Genomic DNA, 22569 nt, shown 5'->3' with positions numbered 1-22569 from the left:
AATACTCACCCATGCACCTTCTCACAATACTCACCCATGCACCTGCACACAATACTCACCCATGCACCTGCACACAATACTCACCCATGCAGCTGCACACAATACTCACCCATGCGCCCTCATGCAATACTCACCCATGCACCTGCACACAATACTCAACCATGCACCTGCACACAACACTCACCCATGCACCTGTACACAACAATCACCCCATGCAGCTGCACACAATACTCACCCATGCACCTGCACACAATACTCACCCATGCACCTGCTCACAATACTCACCCATGCACCTGCACACAATACTCACCCATGCACCTGTACACAATACCCACCCATGCACCTGCACACAATACTCACCCATGCACCTGCACACAATACTCACCCCTGCACACAATACTCAACCATGCACCTGCACACAATACTCACCCATGCACCTGCACACAATACTCACCCATGCACCTGCACACAATACTCACCCCTGCACCTGCACACAATACTCACCCACGCACCGGCACACAATACCCACCCATGCACCTGCACACAATACCCACCCATGAACCTGCACACAATACCCACCCATGCGCCTGCTCACAATACCCACCCATGCACCTGCACACAATACCCACCCATGCACCTGCACACAATACCCACCCATGCACCTGCACACAATACTCACCCCTGCACACAATACTCATCCACGCACCTGCACACAATACTCACCCATGAACCTGCACACAATACCCACCCATGCACCTGCACATAATACCCACCCATGAACCTGCACACAATACCCACCCATGCGCCTGCTCACAATACCCACCCATGCACCGGCACACAATACCCACCCATGCACCTGCACACAATACCCACCCATGCACCTGCACACAATACTCACCCATGCACCTGCACACAATACCCACCCATGCACCTGCACACAATACTCACCCATGCACCTGCACACAATACCCACCCATGCACCTGCACACAATACTCACCCATGCACCTGCACACAATACTCACCCATGCACCTGCACACAATACTCACCCCTGCACACAATACTCATCCACGCACCTGCACACAATACTCACCCATGCACCTGCACACAATACTCACCCATGCACCTGCACACAATACCCACCCATGCACCTGCACACAATACCCACCCATGCACCTGCACACAATACCCACCCATGCACCTGCACACAATACTCACCCATGCACCTGTACACAATACTCACCCATGCACCTGCACACAATACTCACCCAATGCACCTGCACACAATACTCTCCCATGCACCTGCACACAATACTCACCCATGTACCTGCACACAATACTCACCCATGCGCCTGCACACAATACCCACCCATGTACCTGCACACAATACTCACCCATGTACCTGCACACCTGCACACAATACACACCCATGCACCTGCACACAATACTCACCCATGCACCTGCACACAATACTCACCCATGCACCTGCACACAATACTCACCCCTGCACCTGCACACAATACTCACCCATGCACCGGCACACAATAACCAAACATGCACCCACACACAATATTCACCCATGCACCTGCGCACAATACCCACCCATGCACCTGCACACAATGCCCACCCATGCACCTGCACACACTACCCACCCATGCACCTGCACACAATACTCACCCATGCACCTGCACACAATACCCACCCATGCACCTGCACACAATACTCACCCCTGCACCTGCACACAATACTCACCCATGCACCTGCACACAATACTCACCCCTGCACACAATACTCATCCACGCACCTGCACACAATACTCACCCATGAACCTGCACACAATACTCACCCATGCACCTGCACACAATACTCACCCATGCACCTGCACACAATACTCACCCATGCACCTGCACACAATACTCACCCAATGCACCTGCACACAATACTCTCCCATGCACCTGCACACAATACTCACCCATGTACCTGCACACAATACTCACCCATGCACCTGCACACAATACTCACCCATGTACCTGCACACAATACTCACCCATGTACCTGCACACCTGCACACAATACACACCCATGCACCTGCACACAATACTCACCCATGCACCTGCACACAATACTCACCCATGCACCTGCACACAATACTCACTCCTGCACCTGCACACAATACTCACCCATGCACCGGCACACAATAACCAAACATGCACCCACACACAATATTCACCCATGCACCTGCGCACAATACCCACCCATGCACCTGCACACAAGGCCCACCCATGCACCTGCACACAATACCCACCCATGCACCTGTACACAATACTCACCCATGCACCTGCACACAATACCCACCCATGCACCTGCACACAATACTCACCCATGCACCTGCACACAATACCCACCCATGCACCTGCACACAATACCCACCCATGCACCTGCACACAATACTCACCCATGCACCTGCACACAATACCCACCCATGCACCTGCACACAATACTCTCCCATGCACCTGCACACAATACTCACCCATGCACCTGCACACAATACCCACCGATGCACCTGCACACTGTCACATTTTCAAACCTGCTGCATTCATTCCTACTATACAGCCACAGGTTGCCTGAAAAACATGCACCGTTTGTAGATCTTGAGGACAGGTTTGGCCACCCCTGGTGTAAAGTGTATGGAGTCATGGAGCTGGAAGAACGGCTTGTGGATTAGTGATTTCACACTGGACGTGGTTGCCCAAATCCTTCTCTTTGTCGATATGTATTGTTCTTTCTATCTACATTGGGGAGTTAATTAGTTTAGTTACAATAAACACAATGAAATTAGGAAATTCAGGCCATGAATGAATGGGTTGTGTATGAGCTGGCTGCGTGAGCATTGTTAGAGTTGCAAATTAATTTCCCCAGAGGATGTTCGCACGCACGCATTTTGCCTGACAGTGTTGTAACCACAATTTGGACCCCGCCCGCTGCATCTGCTGCCTGATCTGCGTCCTGGAGCGGTGCTCTTCCTATTATTGTCACTTGCAAAATGGCTGCCGCCTTACAGCAGACCGTTATCTAGGATGCAAGAGGAGGTCATTTTGCAAGTGACATTCTACCAGATGCCGGAGGAGCGCAGGGTCTACAGACAGCAGGAAGCTCTGCTGGTCCCGGTGGCCGGCAGCAATGCAGGTTATCGGCAGTGGCGGTCCCATTAACAATAGCTTCCGCAGACCCCACGGTGCCCAAACTTACCTAGCGCCTCCATGCCACTGTGGGGTCTGCAGAGCTATTGTTACACCACTGGTGCCTGATGGGCAATGAGCTTTTGAGCACACAAGTGTGCGGAAAGTTTGTGGCCACTCCCATTTGAATAGTGTTGCGAACACTCCCGCTCGCATGTGGTGTGGGCGTTGCTTCGCAGACTGCATGCGTACGATTGCCGTTTGCACGGGTGCATGTGAATGTGCTTGCGAACGAATCAACCATTGGAGCAAGGGAGCTGTGAGGACAGAGATTGGAGGTAGGTGCAGATAGGGGCTGGGTTGGAGAGTTTGTGGGTTAAAAACTGTCACAGCTCAAAGTGAAAGTACATTGCAGGAGCGTCATTCCGATGGGCTTGTAACTAGTTAATAGATAATAAAGCCACATTTAGCGAGTAAACCAACCTGAAATAGACCAGGAAAGTGCTAATTACAGGCCTGACTAACAGTCGTACACAAGTGGCGTCACGGCTGCATCCTCGTACGTAGCACGTGTGCACAAACTATGCAAATGGGGCAGGCGTCGGGGTCTGCACATTGACCTTTTCCTGTGTCTTCCCATTTCATGTCGACTTTTGCTTGTGTCAACCTGTTTGGCAATGTCGACCTGCTGGATGTTGACCTTTTGGGGTCAATCTATGGATTGTCTACTTAGACACTGTTGAATTTTCAATCAACAGCCGCGCTGGTGGGAGAGATCCCTACGCCATCACCCTCAGCCAATCAGAGGCTAGCACACCTCATTGCACCTATCGCAGCTGCCTCTGCTGCCCCTGGCCTGGACTTAGCCCCGTGTGCCCCAGGTCACTCTTACCAGTCTCCCTGGAGTCAGACGCCAGGTTCAGGAAGTGGATCATGTCTTCTACACAAAGAAGGGAAAGGAGAGGGATTAGTCCCTAATTGAGTCAGACTTAACGAACGTCCAGCTGTACTCTGTGCTAATTGTCTATTGTGATCTGTTACATTGTATCATGATTCCAATATAATATCCATCTCTCTCTGCAGTATATAGAGAGACTCATATTGCACACATATGTCACACTGGTTATTGTAGCACATTTCGCGCTACACACAGTTGCCACCTTGGGTCCCCTGCATAGGTTAGATGGACAAGATATACAATATGCAGGAATATGACACGCAGAATACACGTTTATGTGGCAGAAGCTGGGGACATACAACCATACCTCCCAACTTTTGCATCTGAGCAGTCGGGACGCTGCTGCTGCGCGCCGGAAGCGCGTCGAAATTTTCGGGGGGTGGGGGGGTGGGTGTCCTAATTTAGGGGCGTGTCCTATGCTCGCAGCTCTTCCACGAGGCCCGCCCCCATTTTGCCGTATGGGGGCATGACCCAGAGGCTCTGTGAGCCTCTAGCCATGCCCCCAGCCCCCTGGCTGCGGGAATAGATGCTTTTTAGCAGCTGACTCCCAACAGCCCCCCCTCACCGTGGGACACTGCCGGCCGCGGGAGGGACAGTGGGACAGGCCCTGATAATAGGGACTGTCCCGCTGTAATCGGGACTTTTGGGAGGTATGCAAGTACCTCAAAATCAAATGTCAAATTGTACCATGTGTACACAGCATCAGTCTGTGGTGTCCTGCTGCCTCTATTCCCCTCCTCACATCATGTCACTGCCCCTGTCACATGCAGCCCTGTCCTCACTGACACATCACTCATCTCCTGATATACTCTGTGCTGCTGGGGAACCTGCTCCTCCCACTATATAACTCTTAGTCTGTGGCTTCCTGCTGCCCCCATTCCCCTCCTCACATCATGTCACTGCCCCTGTCACATGCAGCCCTGTCCTCACTGACACATCACTCATCTCCTGATATACTCTGTGCTGCTGGGGGCCCTGCTCCTCCCACTATATAACTCTCAGTCTGTGGCTTCCTGCTGCCTCCATTCCCCTCCTCACATCATGTCACTGCCCCTGTCACATGCAGCCCTGTCCTCACTGACACATCACTCATCTCCTGATATACTCTGTGCTGCTGGGGATCCTGCTCCTCCCACTATATAACTCTCAGTCTATGGCTTCCTGCTGCCCCCATTCCCCTCCTCACATCATGTCACTGCCCCTGTCACATGCAGCCCTGTCCTCACTGACACATCACTCATCTCCTGATATACTCTGTGCTGCTGGGGGCCCTGCTCCTCCCACTATATAACTCTCAGTCTGTGGCTTCCTGCTGCCTCCATTCCCCTCCTCACATCATGTCACTGCCCCTGTCACATGCAGCCCTGTCCTCACTGACACATCACTGATCTCCTGATATACTCTGTGCTGCTGGGGACCCTGCACCTCCCACTATATAACTCTCAGTCTGTGGCGTCCTGCTGCCTCCATTCCCCTCCTCACATCATGTCACTGCCCCTGTCACATGCAGCCCTGCCCTCACTGACACATCACTCATCTCCTGATATACTCTGTGCTGCTGGGGACCCTGCTCCTCCCACTATATAACCCTCAGTCTCTGGCGTCCTGCTGCCTCCATTCCCCTCCTCACATCATGTCACTGCCCCTGTCACATGCAGCCCTGCCCTCACTGACACATCACTCATCTCCTGATATACTCTGTGCTGCTGGGGGATCCTGCTCCTCCCACTATATAACTCTCAGCCTGTTGCTTCCTGTTGCCCCATTCCCCTCCTCACATCATGTCACTGCCCCTGTCACATGCAGCCCTGTCCTCACTGACACATCACTCATCTCCTGATATACTCTGTGCTGCTGGTGACCCTGCTCCTCCCACTATATAACTCTCAGTCTGTGGCTTCTTGCTGCCTCCATTCCCCTCCTCACATCATGTCACTGCCCCTGTCACATGCAGCCCTGTCCTCACTGACACATCCCTCATCTCCTAATATACTCTGTGCTGCTGGGGACCCTGCTTCTCCCACTATATAACTCTCACTCTGTGGCTTCCTGCTGCCTCCATTCCCTCCTCACATCATGTCACTGCCCCTGTCACATACTGCCCTGTCCTCACTGACACATCCCTCATCTCCTGATATACTCTGTGCTGCTGGGGACCCTGCTCCTTCCACTATATAACTCTCACTCTGTGGCTTCCTGCTGCCCCCATTCCCTCCTCACATCATGTCACTGCCTCTGTCACATACAGCCCTGTCCTCACTGACACATCACTCATCTCCTGATATACTCTGTGCTGCTGGGACCCTGCTCCTCCCACTATATAACTCTCAGTCTGTGGCTTCCCCTCCTCACATCATGTCACTGCCCCTGTCACATGCAGCCCCGCCCCCACTGACACATCACATACACAGATACCTGGGGACACAGCATAGGGGTCACTGATTCCTGATGTACCTTCTATTATCAGGATGTAGCGGGTCATCTCTCGCTGTTTGCCATATTGGATAAGACAGGTGTAATTTCCGCTGTCGCTCAGGGTAAGGTTCGTCAGGACCAGTGAGATATTCCCATCCTTAAACTGGTCCAGCGGCACTAAGGCCCGGGGGTTATACGTTGTCACATTTCCTTCTCTGTATTCCACCAGGGGGCGCCCATTGTGCTCCCAGCGCACCGACAGAATGTCCAGCCTCACTGGTGGCTTGTCCACCACAATAACGGTAGACATCAGTATATGATTGTAGAGATGGGGAGAGGGAACGGAGGGGTCTGATTGTACATGAAATACTGCGGAGAGAGATAAAGTGCAGAGTGTAAATCTGTGTCCAGAGGGAGATAAATCTCCAACCAGTGAGCTCCTGTCATGTTACAAGCTATGTAGAAAAGATGATGTTCAGCTCCCAACTGCCATGTGTTCAGCTCCCAACTGCCATGTGTTCAGCCCCCAACTGCCATGTGTTCAGCTCCCAACTGAGTTGTGTTAAGCACCCAACTGCCATGTGTTCAGCTCCCAACTGCCTTGGGTCAAGCTCCCAAATGCCATGTGTTCAGCTCCCAACTGTCATGTATTCAGCTACTAACCTCTATGTGTTCAGCTCCCAACTGTCCTGTGTTCAGCCCCTAAATGCCCTGTGTTCAGACCTAACTGCCCCGCATTCAGCCCCCAACTGTCATGTATTCAGCTCCTAACTGTTCTGTTTTCAGCTCCCAACTATCCTGTGTTAAGCTCCTAACTGTTCTGTGTTCAGCCCCTAACTGTCCAGTATTCATTTCCCAAGTGCTTGAAAAATAACAGTGATTGTCTGGATCAGCAATTATCATATACAGCGCATTGTATCATTCAGAACAAATTTTATCACTCCTTGATAGATGGGCCCCCAAACAAATATGGAAGGACTTTGCCGCCATCTTTGGGGCACAGGAAAGGGCAACACTCACAACCTAATCCACACACCCGCTCGTCACAGGAGACGTGAGACTGGTACAGGAGACTTGAGACTGGTACAGGAGACGTGAGACTGGCACAGGAGACGTGAGACTGGCACAGGAGACGTGAGACTGGCACAGGAGACGTGAGACTGGCACAGGAGACGTGAGACTGGTACAGGAGACGTGAGACTGGTACAGGAGACGTGTGACTGGCACAGGAGACGTGAGACTGGTACAGGAGACGTGAGACTGGCACAGGAGACGTGAGACTGGTACAGGAGACGTGAGACTGGCACAGGAGACGTGAGACTGGTACAGGAGACGTGAGACTGGTACAGGAGACGTGAGACTGGCACAGGAGACGTGAGACTGGCACAGGAGACGTGAGACTGGTACAGGAGACGTGAGACTGGCACAGGAGACGTGAGACTGGTACAGGAGACGTGGGACTGGTACGCGTTTCAGGGGAGCGTTACATAGATGACATCCTTCCTCAGCCTCATGTTATAAAGCTGCACTGCCCCCCTGACACAATTCCCCCAATATTCTGTAATACTGGCCAAATAATATTGTTCTCAATCTATAAATGGTGTAGTAGGGTTGGTGGTAAGTTAAGGGGGAGCGGGGGGGGGGCACTCTGGAGAACAACAGCAAACTGGACAACGAGATGAGTCTTTTTCTGCACATTAGATGGTTTCCTATCTTACTAGAGATTGGGTCATTCCTAGAGAGCGGAGTCTCTGTGATTGGGCAGCAGCACATGGGTTGGGGCAGTGAGAAAACGCTCCTGGAGATTCATTTAAAATGATACCCATTAGGGGCCTCGTATGTTTAGATGTGAGTAAGCGGGTAAGTTATGTGTATTCTTGTAGGCGTGTGTGTGATGTGTCTTTGTGTAAGTACATGTGTTATATGTATTGGTGTAAGTGTGTGTGTTATGTGTATTGTGTAAGTACATGTGTTATATGTATTGGTGTAAGTGTGTGTGTGTTACAGTATGTGTATTGGTGTAAGTGTGTGTGTGTTACAGTATGTGTATTGGTGTAAGTGTGTGTGTGTTACAGTATGTGTATTGGTGTAAGTGTGTGTGTGTTACAGTATGTGTATTGGTGTAAGTGTGTGTGTGTTACAGTATGTGTATTGGTGTAAGTGTGTGTGTTATGTGTATTGTATAAGCGGGTAATCTATGTGTATTCTTGTAGGCGTGTGTGTGATGTGTCTTTGTGTAAGTACATGTGTTATATGTATTGGTGTAAGTGTGTGTGTTATGTGTATTGTGTAAGTACATGTGTTATATGTATTGGTGTAAGTGTGTGTGTGTTACAGTATGTGTATTGGTGTAAGTGTGTGTGTGTTACAGTATGTGTATTGGTGTAAGTGTGTGTGTGTTACAGTATGTGTATTGGTGTAAGTGTGTGTGTGTTACAGTATGTGTATTGGTGTAAGTGTGTGTGTGTTACAGTATGTGTATTGGTGTAAGTGTGTGTGTTATGTGTATTGTATAAGCGGGTAATCTATGTGTATTCTTGTAGGCGTGTGTGTGATGTGTCTTTGTGTAAGTACATGAGTTATATGTATTGGTGTAAGTGTGTGTGTGTGTTATGTGTATTGTGTATTTGGGTAATCTATGTGTATTTGGGTACTTATGTAATATCTGGGCGCCCGGTTTTTTCATCGCATCGCATGCAATATAGTGGCATACAATTCATGCGATGCGATTTTTCATTGTAAAGACAAGATTTTTAATTGTATAGTCACCCATGGGTGATTTCATACCCCCACTATCCAACTACGCATGGAGTTGATTTTATATAGTGTGGCGAGCGCAGCGAGCCCGAAGCGTGGCGAGGGGACGCGGAATACATGTAAAGTAATCCGCGTCCCCATGCAGGCTCGCTGCGCTCGCCACACTATATAAAATCAACTCCATGCGTAGTTGGATAGTGGGGGTATGAAATCACCCATGGGTGACTATACAATTAAAAATCAGGTCTTTACAATGAAAAATCGCATCACATGCCTTAAGTAGTGGCATGCAATGACAAAATCGGGCGCCCAGATAATACATAAGTACCTGTATTTGTGTAAATGTGTTTTCTTTGTATTGATGTAAGTATGCGTGTTATATGTATTGGTGTAAGTGTATGTGTATCGGTGTAAGCATGTGTGTTATGTGTATTGGTGTAAGGGCGTGTGTTATGTGTATTGTGTAGGCGCATGTGTTATATGTATTGGTGCAAACTAGTGTGTTATGTGTATTGATATAAGCGTGAGTGCTATATATATATTAGAGTAAGCACGCGTGTTATGTGTTTTGGTGTAAGCACGCGTGTTATGTGTTTTGGTGTAAGCACGCGTGTTATGTGTATTGGTGTAAGCATGTGTATTATGTGTATTGGTGTAAGCTAGTGTGTTATGTGTATTGGTATAAGCGTGAGTGTTATATATATATATTGGTGTAAGCACGCACGTTATGTGTATTGGTGTAAGCATGTGTGTTATGTGTATTTGTGTAAGATAGTGTGTTATGTGTATTGGTGTAAGCATTTGTGTTATGTGTATTGGTGTAAGCATGTGTATTATGTATATCGTGTAAGCAAGTGTGTTATGTGTATTGGTGTAAGCAAGTTTGTTATGTGTATTGGTGTAAGCAAGTTTGTTATGTGTATTGGTGTAAGCAAGTGTGTTATGTGTATTGGTGTAAGCAAGTGTGTTATGTGTATTGGTGTAAGCAAGTGTGTTATGTTTTTTGGTGTAAGCTAGTGTTTAATGTGTATTGGGATCAGCGTGTGTATTATCATATGTTTATTGGTGTAAGCATGTGTGTTATATGTAAGCTTGTGTGTTATGTATATTTGTGTAAGCATGTGTTATATGTAATGGTGTAAGTGTGCGTAGTATATGTATTGGTGTAAGCGTGTGTTTTATATGTAATGGTGTAAGTGTGCGTAGTATATGTATTGGTGTAAGTGTGTGTTACATGTAATGATGTAAACCTGTGTGTTATACAGTATGTATTGGAGTAAGCGTGTGTGTCATATGTAATGATGTATGTGTGTGTGTGTGTATGCTACATGCTGTGTCACAGTACAGGGGAGGGGGGTAGTTTGTACTTACAGAGGGCGCACAGGACAAGGCTGAGTGCAGGGGCTCCACAAGGCATGGTCACCGTGTAACGTGCGCTCTTGTCCATCCATGTAGACACACACCGGCTGAGCACTACTGACCCCCTCACATGCAGGGCGCCGGTGCAGCACTATCCTCCTTATCTACTGCTGACACTAGGATACTTATAGATCTTTTACAGTAAGATAATACCTTACCCGGCGGCACTGCTGACACCCACTTGCTGCCATGTAACAATCAGCATTCTGGCTGCTCCATATTGCTGGGCCCAGGGCCCTTATATCACACGTGGCCCCTTCAGTGGCTCAGCCCCCTGGTGATAACACATTTCTATTAATGAGGCCCTCTCCTCATGTATATACAGTAGCTTTACCAGTCACACACAGCAAACTTTTGTAGAACTGAGGGCCTGATTCAGGTTGGTGTACAAAAGCAATCTCCTTCTCTAATGGTCAAAACCATGTGCACTGCAGGGGGGCAGATGTAACATGTGCAGAGAGCATTAGATTTGGGTGGGTCATCTTGTTTCTGTGCAGGGTAAATACTGGCTGCTTTCTTCTTACACTGCAATATAGATATCAGTTTGAAGTACAAACCCCACCCAGATCTAATTCTGTCTGCACATGTAACATCTGCCCCATCTGCAGTGCAGCATGGTTTTGTCCATTAAAGAAGGAGTTTGCTTTTGCAAACCAACCTGAATCACCCCCTGAGTCACAGCATCATAGGTAATCTGGTTACTCAGGCCCATAATGAACATCAACAGACAAGAAAAACATTTACAGCCTGATTCAGACCTGTACGCTAGGCTGCTTATGTTCACAGCCTAGCAAACAGGTAACCGTCACCTCACCGAACTTATCTTGGTGAACTACTCAGCTGACATCTCTTGTCGCACCTGAATCAATATACCAAGAAACATTTATTTTGTTATCCGTTAAGGTCCATACACACCAGGACAATCCAGCCGACGTCGATATTGGTAACCACGGTACCCAGCGGGGGGGACCGGCATTGGCAAATGCATACACACTTGCTGATTCCGTAATTGACAGAGCCGACGGCAGGGGGAGGAGCATCAGGGGCAGCTGCAGCATGGCCGTCATTGACAATGTCCTCCCTCATCTGAATATGATTGAATGAGGGAGGGGTTTGTTAATGGAGCGCGCATCGTTATCGATGCACAGCGTACAGACTGGAAGATATTTTTCGCAATATAGTTCAGAAAGCCCTTTCCAAATGATATTGTGACCAATATGGTTTAGTGTGTATGGGCCGTTACATTTCTGGTTTTGCATTGGACCAACTTTTCTCTGTTTACAATTAATTGCCTTTTGACCTACAGTATCTTGTGATGGGTTGTGGTAAAAATCCAAGCGGCTGGTAGTCAGAATACCAACTCCAGTATCTCAAAATGCGGCTAAGAAGCCGCTGCCGGAATCTCAACTGTAAGGAGAATGCTTGTCGGCTTGACTGCTCATTCGCAAACCCCAGCTTCTATGGACTGCAGCTGCTGCAGACTATAGAAGCCGGCATGGGCTGATGATAAGGCAGAGAATCTGCTAATTGCAGTCCAGACTGGCAGTTTCGGAGGGTGAAACGGGTAGGGGTGAATCAGTTGGGTAGGGGTGAATCAGTTGACAGTGTCTAGGTTGACAGTCAGTGGGTCGATCACTATTGGCCGACAAGCAATACTGTAGGTTGACACATGAAAAAGGTAGACATGGTCTAGGTCGACATTGAGAAATGGCAAAGACCAGCAAACAGCCGATATGGAAATGGTTGACAAAGAAAGAGGACAACAGAAATTTTTTACTTTTTGGTGTCTATGTCGACATTTGTCATCATGGGCACCGTATTAGTGTACCGCGTCCACATTTCGACCTTGACAACATTTTTTTTTAACTCATGTCAGACTTTTCTTGTGTCTACCATTTTCATGTCGAACTTTTAGCCATGGCAACCTTTTCACTATATTTACTTTTTCCATGTCAACCTTCTGATGTCAACCTATTGATTGTCTATTGACATACCATCTATCTAATAATCCATACCCGTGCATATGCACAATGGTTCTTGTGTCAGTCCCACAAACATCAGATTTGTATGTAAACCATCACCACGCCTTGCCTACAGCAAGGTGTGGGAGGGAATGCTGAGATGTGTAGTTCCTCAGCAGCTGTAGGGCTGCCCGTTGCCTATCCAGGTGCTATTGTTAACTATGAATTGACCTTATGAAAGATTGCTAGTTTTGTTGTAATCATTATAAATAATAACAATAATAATCACCAAGAGCAAATCATCAGATTTTATTTATTTATTGAAGAACAATAACTTTATTAACACAGCACAGTTATTCATTTGCCTGCAGCTTGCTAGTAATGCGGAGAAGTGCGTAGAGGTCACCCTGCTAGGCGCGTTTGATTGGACAGCAGAAATCTGTGGCCCTCGTGGACAAACAATTGCCAGTTACTTGCAAGGAACAGTCTCCGCTCTGCCTGGGATCGCTGACACTCTGTATACATATGTTACATGATAACTTTCCATTTTTTGCATGGACGGTTCCCTTTAAGGGAACAAGCCCTAGCGTTGCGTTTGCCAATGTAGAACGCAATCTCCGGGCCTGCTTTATATTTTGTTGCGCACGCCGCTGCATTTAATGACATGCAGAAAACAGGACAGGATTAGGTTTGTCCTATTAGCTATAAATAAGCGATAAAAAATGTAAGGGATGCGGTCATTTGGTCTACTGCATTATGGTCGACAGTCATTAGGTCGAATCCATTAGGTCGACATGCTAAAAGGTCGACATGACTCTAGGTCGACATGGGAAAAGGTCGACATGATTTTAGTTCGAAAGGTCATTAGTTCGACAGGTCATTAGTTCGACAAGGTCATTAGTTCGACATTGTCTATGTCGACATTCACAAGGTCGACATGGAGTTTTTCACTGTTTTTTGAGCCAACATGTGCCGACAGGCGGTATTTCATGCCCTACCATCCACTAGGGCGTGGTGGGAGAATAAAATAGTGTGCCGAGCGTAGCGAGGCACCGTGCCCGACGCATTGCGAGCGCAGCGAGCGATGCGAGGGGATGCAGTGCACTTTAAACTGTGTCCATGTCGACTGTGTTGACATTCTGGTAAAAAAACTGTGAAAAACCCCATGTCGACCTTGTGAATGTCGACATAGACAATGTCGAACTAATGACCTTGTCGAACTAATGACCTGTCGAACTAATGACCTTTCGACCTAGAATCATGTCGACCTTTTCCCATGTCGACCTAGAGTCATGTCGACCTTTTAGCATGTCGACCTAATGGATTCGACCTAATGACTTTCGACCATAATGCAATAGACCAAATGATCCCAACCTAAATGTAATTGCTGCTGACTTTCCCACTTAAATCATTACAGCGTGCCAATATTCTGCCACAATTATTAATACTGGGATTACAGATCCCGGGAAGCTGCTGTACTTTAATCGCAGAGCCAGCTGGCTGCGCTCCTTGTAAGCATATTCGTCTCATTGAGCTCTATAGAACAATGGGCCTCATTCAGTCCTGTAAGCAAGGCTGCAATTTTAGCAGATGGACAAAACCATGTGCACTGCAGGGGGGCAGATGCAACATGAGCAGAGAGAGTTAGATTTGGGTGAGTTAATTTGTTTCTGTGCAGGGTAAATACTGGCTGCATTATTTTTACATTGCGATTTAGATTTCAGTTTGAACACACCCTACCCAAATCTAACTCTCTCTGCACATGTTACATCTGCCACACCTACAGTGCAGACCTATTGATAAAGAAGCTGAAAGTTACTAAAACTGCTTTGGGCCTGTGAGACCACATTGAATATATTTATTGTAACCTATGATATTTGGGTGAGGGAAAGGCAAGAGAATTGGTACAGGACAAGAAAAGGCGTTTCTCAAGCTGGTGTCATGGCTAAAGGATGGATCCCAGGCCTCATTTACTTCCGGGATTTGGGTAGGCGCTGAGGAACGGCGCATTTCTTCTCCAACTCGTCCAGTTTGCCATCTAATTTGTTGAACCAAACGATGACCTTGTCCAGCTTCTTGTCCAGGATGCTGTCACAGGTGGTCAGCTCCGGCTCAGCTTCAGTCGGCTTGGTGGGATCTGTGGAGACAGATGATTGTTCAGCTTCAGACCTGACAATGGCACACGTGTAGTGATGAGAACTGGATGGCTTATCTCTAACTTGTGGTGCTGAATCCGGCCCCGAGGGTGACTCGGGACCGGATTCAGGTTTGTAAGGAAAGCAAAGAAAAGCAAGCATCTTTGTACCTGGAACACACCATGGAGCTTATTCTGGCCATATGTAAAACATCCATTCATGACCGGTGTGAACATACACGCATTGCGAATTGTATGACGGCGTACCACCATTCGCAAGGCGATGTCTGGTTCACTAGCAAGGGGGAATCAATCAGAACAGTCCCATGTTGCTATGCAGGGGAGCAAATGCATTTATATTGTTTCTGAGCAGGGTAAATACTGGATGCTTTTGCATGTAGCCCACACATGTTCATCAACTTTATTTTTACACTGAAATTTTAATCTCAGTTTCAACACACCCCACCCAAATGTAACTCTCTGCACCTGTTACATCTGCCTCCCTGCGGCGCAGAATGGTTTTTCCCAGTTACTTGCTTTTGTTTGTTTACAAACATGAATGGTGCCTTATGGAAGATATTTTTCCTATGTGCAATCCAGATGAAGGATGCCGCATTTCCATATTAGCACCACCGCTAGTTCCGCCCCTTGCACGTTGCTCCTTACTCACATTATACCACACAGTAGTATCCCTTATACAAAGGTCCATGGGAAGAGCAGCTGCTACAGCTGGGCATGCACAGCAGCCCTTCTCCAAAGCATGACCACTGCTACCCCCCACAGCCACTGTTCCCCACATAGGCGCTCCTGCTGGCTCAGGTGTATGAGATGCATGACCCTAGGCCTGCCTGGAGCCCTGATTAGTGTACCCCGATTGGCTATTCCCACTTACCGTCCACCACCAGCACCACCTCCTTGGTGAAATGGTCTGAGGCGTAGTACACATAACAGCGGTATTTCCCATCATCCCCTGCAGACACTGACTCGATGGTCAGGGTGGCATCCCCCTTCTGCAGGGCCTCCAGTGACAGTGACAGACCTGCTTTAGTGATATCGATCTTATTATCATACTCTGCCACCTGTTTCCCGCGGTTGTACCACTGGATCATGTAGTTCTTCATGTTCAATGGTGGCGTGAATCCTGTCATCAGACACGGCAGCTTGACTTTCTGTCCGGGCTTGGCCACGATTTTATTGGGCTCAGTGACGACATCGAGTTTGGCCTCTAATTGAGAGAACAGAGTGACCCCAGGACCTTCTCAGTATCTGTTCTCGTATTGGCAAATGCAATATTGATAATCAGTACCTGACCTATTCATGTATATACATACATGCACAGTACTACTTCTCCTGGCCTGTATAATCAATGTGTTCTATTCCTGTATGTATAGACTGTTACACAGTACTACTTCTCCAGGTCTGTATAATCAATGTGTTCTATTCCTGTATGTATAGACTGTTACACAGTACTACTTCTCCTGGTCTGTATAATCAATGTGTTCTATTCCTGTATGTATAGACGGTTACACAGTACTACTTCTCCTGGTCTGTATAATCAAGGTGTTCTATTCCTGTATGTATAGACGGTTACACAGTACTACTTCTCCTGGTCTGTATAATCAAGGTGTTCTATTCCTGTATGTATAGACTGTTACACAGGGATCCGATACGATTTCCTGGCGGTCGGGATCCCGGCGGTCAGAATCCCGACACTGGAATCCCGACCGCCGAAATCCCGACAAGGGGGGGACATGGATCGCCCCCCCTTGCGGGCTCGCTGCGCTCGCCACGCAGCGGGCCCGGTGCCTCGCTACGCTCGGCACGCTATTTTATTCTCCCTCTATGGGTGTCGTGGACACCCACGGAGGGAGAAAGTTTCGGGATTTCGGCGGTCGGGATTCCAGTGTCGGGATTCCGACCACCGGGATCCCGGCCGCCGGCAAATCAACTGCATCCCGTTACACAGTACTACTTCTCCTGGCCTGTATAATCAATGTGTTCTATTCCTGTATGTATAGACGGTTACACAGTACTACTTCTCCTGGTCTGTATAATCAATGTGTTCTATTCCTGTATGTATAGACTGTTACACAGTACTACTTCTCCTGGCCTGTATAATCAATGTGTTCTACTCCTGTATGTATAGCTGGTTACACAGTACTACTTCTCCTGGTCTATATAGCTGAGGTGATAATCAGTACCTGACCTATTCATGTATATACATACTTGCACAGTACTACTTCTCCTGGCCTGTATAATCAATGTGTTCTATTCCTGCCTGTATAGACTGTTACACAGTACTACTTCTCCTGGTCTATATAGCTGAGGTGATCATCAGAACCTGACCTATTCATGTGTACACATACTTGCACAGTACTACTTCTTCTGGCCTGTGTAATCAATGTGTTTTATTCCTGTATGTATAGACTGTTACACAGTACTACTTCTCCTGGTCTGTATAATCAATGTGTTCTATTCCTGTCTGTATAGATTGTTACACAGTACTACTTCTCCTGGTCTGTATAATCAATGTGTTCTATTCATATATGTATAGACTGTTACACAGTACTACTTCTCCTGGTCTGTATAATCAAGGTGTTCTATTCCTGTATGTATAGACGGTTACACAGTACTACTTCTCCTGGCCTGTATAATCAAGGTGTTCTATTCCTGTATGTATAGACGGTTACACAGTACTACTTCTCCTGGCCTGTATAATCAAGGTGTTCTATTCCTGTATGTATAGACGGTTACACAGTACTACTTCTCCTGGTCTGTATAATCAAGGTGTTCTATTCCTGTATGTATAGACTGTTACACAGTACTACTTCTCCTGGTCTGTATAATCAATGTGTTCTATTCCTGTATGTATAGACTGTTACACAGTACTACTTCTCCTGGTCTGTATAATCAATGTGTTCTATTCCTGTATGTATAGACGGTTACACAGTACTACTTCTCCTGGCCTGTATAATCAAGGTGTTCTATTCCTGTATGTATAGACTGTTACACAGTACTACTTCTCCTGGCCTGTATAATCAAGGTGTTCTATTCCTGTATGTATAGACGGTTACACAGTACTACTTCTCCTGGCCTGTATAATCAAGGTGTTCTATTCCTGTATGTATAGACGGTTACACAGTACTACTTCTCCTGGCCTGTATAATCAAGGTGTTCTATTCCTGTATGTATAGAATGTTACACAGTACTACTTCTCCTGGTCTGTATAATCAATGTGTTCTATTCCTGTATGTATAGACTGTTACACAGTACTACTTCTCCTGGTCTGTATAATCAATGTGTTCTATTCCTGTATGTATAGACTGTTACACAGTACTACTTCTCCTGGTCTGTATAATCAATGTGTTCTACTCCTGTATGTATAGCTGGTTACACAGTACTACTTCTCCTGGTCTACATAGCTGAGGTGATAATCAGTACCTGACCTATTCATGTATATACATACTTGCACAGTACTACTTCTCCTGGCCTGTATAATCAATGTGTTCTATACCTGCCTGTATAGACTGTTACACAGTACTACTTCTCCTGGTCTATATAGCTGAGGTGATCATCAGTACCTGACCTATTCATGTATATACATACTTGCACAGTACTACTTCTTCTGGCCTGTATAATCAATGTGTTTTATTACTGTATGTATAGACTGTTACACAGTACTACTTCTCCTGGTCTATATAGCTGAGGTGATCATCAGTACCTGACCTATTCATGTGTACACATACTTGCACAGTACTACTTCTCCTGGTCTGTATAATCAATGTGTTCTATTCCTGCCTGTATAGACTGTTACACAGTACTACTTCTCCTGGTCTATATAACTGAGGTGATCATCAGTACCTGACCTATTCATTGATACACATACTTGCACAGTACTACTTCTCCTGGTCTGTATAATCAATGTGTTCTATTCCTGTATGTATAGACTGTTACACGGTACTACTTCTCCTGGTCTGTATAATCAATGTGTTCTATTGCTGTGTATAGACTGTTACACAGTACTACTTCTCCTGGCCTGTATAATCAATGTGTTCTATTGCTGTCTGTATAGACTGTTACACAGTACTACTTCTCCTGGCCTGTATAATCAATGTGTTCTATTGCTGTCTGTATAGACTGTTACACAGTACTACTTCTCCTGGTCTGTATAATCCATGTGTTCTATTGCTGTATGTATAGACTGTTACACAGTACTACTTCTCCTGGTCTATATAGCTGAGGTGATAATCAGTACCTGACCTATTCATGTGTACACATACTTGCACAGTACTACTTCTCCTGGTCTGTACAATCAATGTGTTCTATTCCTGTATGTATAGACTGTTACACAGTACTACTTCTCCTGGTCTGTATAATCAATGTGTTCTATTCCTGTCTGTATAGATTGTTACACAGTACTACTTCTCCTGGTCTGTATAATCAATGTGTTCTATTCCTGTCTGTATAGACTGTTACACAGTACTACTTCTCCAGGTCTGTATAATCAATGTATTCTATTTCTGTCTGTATAGACTGTTACACAGTACTACTTCTCCTGGTCTGTATACTTAATGTGTTCTATTCCTTTTCTCATGTTGTGTATACTATATGTGATTACAACTATCTTTCCTAGTCCTGAATGTATTTCCGATTGCACAGTATACCCCCCCCCCCGTATACTCTATTTGATTACCACTATATATTCTAGTCCTGTATATATAGTCTATTGCACAGTACCACTTCTCACGTTCTGTATACTGTATGTGATTACTGCTATATGTTCTAGGCTATCCCTATATCTATAGTGTATTGCACAATACCACTTCTCATGTTCTGTATACTGTATGTGATTACCGCTATATGTTCTAGGCTATCCCTATATCTACAGTGTATTGCACAGTACCACTTCTCATGTTCTGTATACTGTATGTGATTACCGCTATATGTTCTAGGCTATCCCTATATCTACAGTGTATTGCACAGTACCACTTCTCATGTTCTGTATACTGTATGTTATTACCGCTATATGTTCTAGGCTATCCTTATATCTATAGTGTATTGCACAGTACCACTTCTCACATTCTGTATACTGTATGTGATCACCACTATATGGTCTAGCCCTGTATATACAGTATAGTGCACAGTACCACTTCTCACGTTCTGTATACTGAATGTGATCACCACTATATGGTCTAGCCCTGTATATACAGTATAGTGCACAGTACCGCTTCTCATGTTATATATACTGGGAGTGATTACCGCTATATGGTCTAGCCCTGTATATACAGTATAGTGCACAGTACCACTTCTCACGTTCTGTATACTGTATGTGATCACCACTATATGGTCTAGCCCTGTATATACAGTATAGTGCACAGTACCACTTCTCACGTTCTGTATACTGTGTGTGATTACCACTATATGGTCTAGCCCTGTATATACAGTATAGTGCACAGTACCACTTCTCATGTTCTGTATACTGTATGTGATCACCACTATATGGTCTAGCCCTGTATATACAGTATAGTGCACAGTACCACTTCTCATGTTCTGTATACTGTATGTGATCACCACTATATGGTCTAGCCCTATATCTACAGTGTATTGCACAGTACCACTTCTCATGTTATATATACTGGGAGTGAGTACCACTGTATGTTCTATTTATGGTGCCCAGTATAACTTTTCATGTTTTGCATTCCTATAATACATGTAATATAAGAGACTTACGTGAAGCGTCGAACATCAGGGCCACAGATAACAGGACAAAGACGTGAAGAGCCATTGTCCCTCTCTCTCTCTCTCTCTCTCTGTCTGTCTCTGTCTGTCTGTCTGTCTCTCTCTGTCTCTGTCTGTCTCGGGTGTGAGTTGTGTTGTGAAGTGTCGGTAGCACCAGTTTATATGTTGATATTGCCTGAGGGCGGGCGTATCACTCGATGGCCTTATCGATGGACAGATGGAGCCAGCCACCAGCCGCGTGGGGGAGATAGGCCTTGTTTACCCCAGCATACGGGACATCCAGCCCTCACCCAGGTTCTGGACTTTTCCACGCGATACACTGGTGCACTCACTGTACGGTTCTGCTTATGAAGCCGGTTTATTTATTGTCTACGGGGCTGCGATTTGGCTAAATTCATCAACCTGCCGGGTCAATACCAGTAACCAACCCTGTGCGTGCTGAGGGTATTTGTCAAAATGAGTGTGAAAATTGCCAAGCAAACCTATGTATTCATCATAGTAACCAGTAGTGTTACCTCACACAGGAAATATAATATTTATTTTACACAACATTTTTTATTTGAATTTATATAACACATGTGAGCCACGCTGAATATTTTAAGCATCTCTCTCAGAGATGTTGGCACTCAAAGGGTTAAAGTAAGAAAATGAGAAGAAGTTAAAATGTTAAATGCAGGAATTGGGCTGGAATTGGACCCCGTGTTTCTGCAATACCCGTATGATACCTTGCCGCAGTCAGGTGATATGGATACAACTGTCCCTGCCAGAGGGTAGGGCCCTGGCAGCAGCCCGCCAGCACCCCCATCCCCTACAGCTGTCCTCCCCGCCCTATACATAGTCCCCAGGCACGGCCGGATCCTCCTGCTGCCCGCTGCACATAATCTCCATGCCGGATCCTCCTGCTGCCCGCTGCACATAATCCCCAGGCCGGATCCTCTGTACAGCTGTACCCAGGGTACCCCCTGTCGCCGGCCCTGGGTATCATTTCTATACAGGGGGGGGCATGGGTTGTTGAGGGGGGCGGGGGTTGGTAGGGGACGGAGGGGGGGGTGGCTTGGATTTTGTACTTCTGGGCCCCAGTAAATCATTGCAAAACTGGGGATAAAAGAAAATGGGTGCCGGACGCGGTCCCGACAGTCGGGACACCGACTGTCAAAACGCCGTCAGACAGGTGCCCGACGGCCACCCGCTGCTTCATAATGTGACGTATTACACTGGTTGCATACCTCCCAACTTCTGATCAAATGAAATAGGGCCACTCGCGCGGCCAAGCCGCACCAGAGCGTCCGAAAAGGGGGCGGGGCGTATGCAAATGAGGGTGCGGCTTATGCTAATTAGCCGCAGCCTCATTTTCATACGAGAATAGACGCTGTGCGCATGCGCACAGCGTCTATTCTACTAGATTGGGGGGTCTCCCAACTGCCACCCCCCCGCAGCGGGACAATGCCTGCCGCGGGTGGGACGGCGGGCCAGGACCCGAAAATCGGGACTGTCCCTCTAAAATCGTGACAGTTGGGAGGTATGTGGTTGGTGGTTGCATATTCACCATTATTGCTCATTTGTAGGTGTCACAGCAAACAGAAGAGGTATCGGGGTCATACGAGGTGGACAGACCTCAGTTAGAAAGCGGCAGAGGAAAGTAAAGGGCTGGGTGGGTGCGGCAGGGGTGTGTTCTGAGGGAAGACACAGATAGGGCCTGATCCTAAGGTCCATACACACTGGGCGATTCTGAGAGAGCAAGCTGTCACCTGCAGGGGCGAGGGTGGGTCTGCAGGATGACACTTGTCTGGAGGGGAAGGGGTCATTGTATCTACCCTCAGCCTCACTGTAACACCCCCTCATTGTACCTACCCTCAGCCTCACTGTAACACCCCCTCATTGTATCTACCCTCAGCATCACTGTAACACCCCCTCATTGTACCTACCCTCAGCCTCCCTGTAACACCTCCTCATTGTACCTACCCTCAGCCTCCCCGTAACGCCCCCTCATTGTACCTACCCTCAGCCT

General features: G+C 47.0%; 2 protein-coding genes across 4 annotated transcripts in view; both read right to left on the bottom strand.

Annotated features, from left to right (window-relative positions):
• The window catches only part of LOC146019867 (CD276 antigen-like), a 35348-nt gene extending 23648 nt beyond the window's left edge, over positions 1-11700 (bottom strand). Inside the window, exons 1-3 of one of the 3 annotated variants that reach the window (XM_083152489.1) lie at positions 11587-11700; positions 6552-6920; positions 4071-4118 (exon numbers count right to left, since the gene is read on the bottom strand). In XM_083152489.1, the coding sequence (XP_083008615.1) occupies positions 4071-4118; positions 6552-6861 (358 nt within the window). In that variant the 5' untranslated portion in view covers positions 6862-6920; positions 11587-11700. Of the gene's footprint in view, positions 1-4070; positions 4119-6551; positions 6921-10679; positions 10816-11586 lie in introns of those variants that run through there. The other 2 variants (XM_083152485.1, XM_083152486.1) reach the window with 2 other exon arrangements.
• Positions 11701-14513: 2813 nt separating this feature from the next.
• On the bottom strand, positions 14514-20712 carry LOC146019866 (uncharacterized). Its single transcript, XM_083152484.1, has 3 exons — positions 20553-20712; positions 15715-16047; positions 14514-14825 (listed from the first exon to the last, which is right to left on the bottom strand). The coding sequence occupies exons 1-3, from the start codon at positions 20605-20607 to the stop codon at positions 14659-14661; spliced, it is 555 nt and encodes a 184-aa protein (XP_083008610.1). The 5' UTR covers positions 20608-20712; the 3' UTR covers positions 14514-14658.
• Positions 20713-22569: the final 1857 nt, after the last annotated feature.

Source organism: Crinia signifera, chromosome 7 (assembly GCF_055691185.1).
Source record: "Crinia signifera chromosome 7, ASM5569118v1, whole genome shotgun sequence".
NCBI classification, from domain to species: Eukaryota; Metazoa; Chordata; class Amphibia; order Anura; family Myobatrachidae; genus Crinia; species Crinia signifera.
The sequence above is the reverse complement of the archived record's forward strand: the minus strand, read 5'-3'. Positions and strand labels throughout refer to the sequence as shown.

What these genes read in the sequence shown, in the direction of transcription:
- LOC146019866 (XM_083152484.1), bottom strand. Translation starts at nt 20,607, where the DNA reads ATGGCTCTTCACGTCTTTGTCCTGTTATCTGTGGCCCTGATGTTCGAC. An exon ending in CCTGATGTTCGACGCTTCAC is followed by an intron (nt 16,048 to 20,552) that starts GTAAGTCTCTTA and finishes TCTCTCAATTAG; the next exon opens with AGGCCAAACTCGATGTCGTC. An exon ending in GGTGGTGCTGGTGGTGGACG is followed by an intron (nt 14,826 to 15,714) that starts GTAAGTGGGAAT and finishes CTGTCTCCACAG; the next exon opens with ATCCCACCAAGCCGACTGAA.